We start from the raw sequence: 4318 nt of genomic DNA on the forward strand, positions 1-4318 counted from the left end.
ACGCGCGCAGGCGCACCGAGCGCTCCTTGCCACCTTTTGCTTGCAGCCCGCACGGGGGCGCCGCTGCTGCTGCACTGCGCACGCGTCACCGTAATTCCAGGCGTACTCGGTCGATTGCCCGAGTAAATAGGCTGAAGTTAGTGGCTGGTCTCCTACACTCCCGCGCCGCTGGTGTACTAGTCAGTTCCTCTGTCCGTGCGGTGATTGTGGGGAATTCAGACTTCAGAATCAAGCTGATTTGTATTTTAATCACTTAATGATTGTCAGAATCGTTCTTTTTCAGATCCTCAGTTTGCTCGCCTGTGCAATGGGGATGAAGGGGTCTTTCAGCCTTAAGTGAGATTTTAAATACAAAACATCTTGCATGTATGTTTTCATTGTCTTGATCATTATTGTTCACTCATTTCTGTTGTTCTCCTATTTTGAGCCACAAGGACAGCTGCAGAGCAAAGATAGTAAGTTTGGGGTCTCGTCTTGAAGAGTTCACAGTCCTCTGAGCCAAGAGTGACAGTAAGCAAAAAAATGTGACCCTCCTGTAGAGGAAACCTGGGGTCCTGGGGGTGCAAAGAGGAGCCCCACCTACTTCTCTCTAGGAATGTACCTCGCGTGGGGATGGAAAGGTATTTTAAGCAGAAGGAATAGCAGAGACAAAGTAAGCGGTAGGGTGTTAGTGAAGTTGGTCAGGTGAACAACAGTGAGTCGTTAGGGGAGGTTTGAGAGACAGCAGGGGCCAGGTTGTGAGGACCATGAAAATAGAAACAAGAAAGAATTTATTTATTCATTTATTTTAATAAATTTTATTTTATCCCATTCCCCTCTCAATCCCCCTAACCTCCCTAAGTAGAAACAAGAAAGAATTTAAAGATTCTCATTCCTGAAAAGATGCTTCTTTTCTGGAAGAAGTGGATGTCCTCTGGGGGGGGGTGTCAAGGAAGGAGGTTACTGCATGAGGAAGGGGAGGAAAGAGGCCCAGTGACCAGTAGACAGAGATGAGAATTCCTTTCCTTCTAAATCCCAGACCCTACAGACATCTTCAGGTTAATTATTGCTTGAAATAAAGTAAAACTGAGCACAGATCCCCGTGGCCCACCCACAGTCTCTTTAGGGTGGAGACAGGAGAGGACACAGTTTGACAGCTATGATGGAATCATGATGAGTGCACTTCCCCTGGGCTTGGTCTACAGGACCAGGGTGGAGGCACACCCTCCCATGACTTCCCTGACTCCTACCCAGCACCCATGGAACACAAATGATGGGAAACAGAGGTATGAGACTTTCCCAGCTCATCATGAGCTATGCTGTGATATTTCCTTCTTCAGTTGGACAGGTAAAATATAAGGGATAATAAAATATACCTGGGAACATAGGAAGGTTGAAAGGTGGTAGATGAAAGTTCACTGTTTAGCCTGTCATGCTCATTGGAGACACAGACAGCATGAAAGGAAATGTCCCCAAATTTGGTGCTTGTGTATGTGTATGTGTGTGTAGGTTACATTACCTGTGATGAAATGCATGATTTTCAAAAGGATTGTGTTAACGGTGTCTACAAAAAGATACCTCAATATATTAATTTCCTAGGACTACCATGACACAGTGCTTAAAACAAGAGAAGTATATTGTTTCACAGTTCTGAAAGCTGGAAATCAGAAATGAAGGTGTGGCCAAGACAGTGTTTCTTCCTGGATTCCTTGCCCCTTCCAAGTTCTCATTATTTGCCAGCAATCCTTGGCTTGCAGCTGCAGCATTATAATTTCCGCCTCCCTTGTTACATGGCACTCACCCTTTGTGTTTTAGTCTGTGTTTCTTCTTTTCTTATAAGACCATCAGTAACATTGGATTGGGACCCGCCTAATGACTTCATTTTAATGGAATTAAATCTGCAAAAATGCTGTTTCCAAATAAGATCATATTAACTGATACAGGGGAGTTATGACTTCAACAATTTTGCAGGCATACAATTCAACCCACAGAAGCAGGTAAAGGTGCCTATTCTGGAGCTGTGGAAGCTGATCAGACAACAGCCCTGACATTAGTGAACTCAGAGCCCACTGTTGTGTTTTCCTATTGTGGATTGCAGCAAACTAGAGGTATCAGACCAAGAACCTATGGCTTACTTCATTTGGGTCATTAGTTTTCAAAGAGTTGTCTTGGACCAGCAGAATCAACATCACTCAAATATTTGTTAGAAATGCAAATCTGTTAAAAATAATACCCCCAAAACTCAAGGGTAAGGTCCACAAAACTAATGACCCTTCCAGGTCACTCTGATACATGCTCAGGCTTCCTTATTTGAGAAGGGCAATGCCACTGGCTCCTCTCACCTGCTTGAGCTCTCGTCTCTCAGAGAAAATTGCTGAAGACAGGTTGCAGGAAGGGAAGAATTGAATCAACTTTGATTTCATTGCTAAAGAGGACATACACTATATATACTTTAATTCTCACCCTGTCCTGCCCTCCCTACACTACCATTCTCTAGTCTCATCCCTGGAGGCATAACAATCTACCTTACTTTTCTTAAGTCCTTCTCATTTGTATGTTCACAAAGGAGAAACTAATTTAAAGCCCACTTCCTCCCCTTCCTGTGATTTTAGACAATGTTGAATGAGAGATCCAGCAGCTTTGAGTTTTCATCCTTGCTCTGTCTCTAACTGTGCACCAGTGAACCATCACTTAACCTTTCTGAATCATGCTTTCCTCATCTGCGAAATGGGGCAAAATTACGCCCCATTTGTCATGTGGATGAAGCAGGACACAAAACCTTATGAAGAGTTCCAATTTTATATTTTAATTACTATAAAAAAGCTTGGGTTGTTGGAAGGAGGAAGTGGATCCGTGGAGTTTAGGTCACCCCTAAATCCCTGAAGGCACTGCAGCCTCCCTCTTAGAAGAAACTGGGGCTGACTCCAATGGGAGACAAACGATGCAGGCCTCCTTTGAAAACATGCCTTTATCATCCTGATCTGTAGATGGTATTTCTAGCTTGGAAACCTGGAGGCCTTGATAGTGTTGGATTCTTTATCTTGCTAGTCTAGAGAATCACCAACTGCATCTCCTCTAATGTCAGGGGAGCCAAGCAGATAGAACAGCACAATTCTCCCCAAGGTCAACTAAGAGTAGAGCCTGAAAGAGTGTCCCCTGTTCAAAGTCTGACCAGGGAACATCTACAAATGGCCTTTTAGTTCTTTTTAGGTACAGGTCCCTGGGTGGCATCATTTGTCTGTCCTTGCATCCATCCATCCATCTGTTTGTCTTTCCCAAACTGCCTGCTGAGGCATAGCCAGAGACAAGCCCTATCCTTGGCACAAGGCCACATGCTAAGATGAATCAGATTGGGCCGGCTGGAGCCAGTGGGTGGAAGACAGAGGACACACCAAGAGGAGGGCACAGCAGGAACCAGGGCTCATGGATGGGAAAATGTTGGGCACTGAGGTTGAGTGCAGGGTGGTGGCTTGAGCTCTCAGCTGGGGTGCTGAAGGTCATAGAGAAGCAAGAAGAGGAGGCACAGAGGGAAAAGCAGAGTCCCTAAAGGAGGGAGGAAGTTGGAGAGAGAATGACGAGAGTGGGAGGCAGGAGCTCAGACAGGGTCCATGGGGAAGCAAGTTGGTGCCTGTGGGTCTATCTGTCCCCACAGATAGATGGTTGATATCAGGCCTCCCCACTCCCACATTGAGGCTCTGGTTCCACCCTGAATGAGGGGTTTGGATTGCCAGTCCTGTCCCTTATCTATGCTAGGGCCCCTTGACCACAGCACCAGGACGAAGTGGTAGAGTGCCTAGAGATAGGATGAACTAGGACTGAATCCTTCCCTCCTTGGCTAGATGACCTTGGGCAAGTCACTTCACCTCCTTGATGTCTGACGCTATCACATACAGCCAATGCAGTCAGGCAGTCCATATTGTAAGGGGATTACATCACAGAAAGGACCTGAAGCTTGGCCTAGCAACTGCTACAGCATCTGGCAAGCAGGGAACCTCCAGTTCTGGACACTTGACGGTCAGTGCAGTTTAAAGGGGATTTTCCACCTTCAGAGAGCACAGGACTTAGAGCCCAGGTCCTCAGTGGTCGCACTTACAGCTTGGACAAGTCTAGGGAGAGATGTAATGTGGAGGAGCCTTGCAGTCCTCAGCATGGGCTGTATCTCTTGTTACCTCCTCATCCTGTCCCAGAGTCATACACATGCTGGGGGCAAGAAGAGCAAATGGCAGGGCGGGAGGGGTTGGGATGAGAGGTTTACCTCCTACTGACCCCGCATATCTGGACTCCTGGCTCCACAGGCCTTCAGCCTGGGCAGGAGGGAGCAGGGCCAGCCTCTCTCACC

The 4318-nt window shown here is 46.7% G+C and overlaps 1 protein-coding gene across 1 annotated transcript in view; it reads left to right on the forward strand.

The window, feature by feature from the left end:
* The first annotated feature begins 1252 nt into the window (after window positions 1–1252).
* Ca7 (carbonic anhydrase 7) overlaps window positions 1253–4318 on the forward strand; it is an 11616-nt gene continuing 8550 nt past the window's right edge. Inside the window, exon 1 of the mRNA XM_010612368.2 lies at window positions 1253–1265. Within this exon, the coding sequence (XP_010610670.1) occupies window positions 1253–1265 (13 nt within the window). The remainder of the gene's footprint in view (window positions 1266–4318) is intronic.

The sequence above is a fragment of the Fukomys damarensis genome, unplaced genomic scaffold (genome assembly GCF_012274545.1).
Source record: "Fukomys damarensis isolate Sample0158 unplaced genomic scaffold, DMR_v1.0_HiC HiC_scaffold_32, whole genome shotgun sequence".
Taxonomy (NCBI): Eukaryota; Metazoa; Chordata; class Mammalia; order Rodentia; family Bathyergidae; genus Fukomys; species Fukomys damarensis.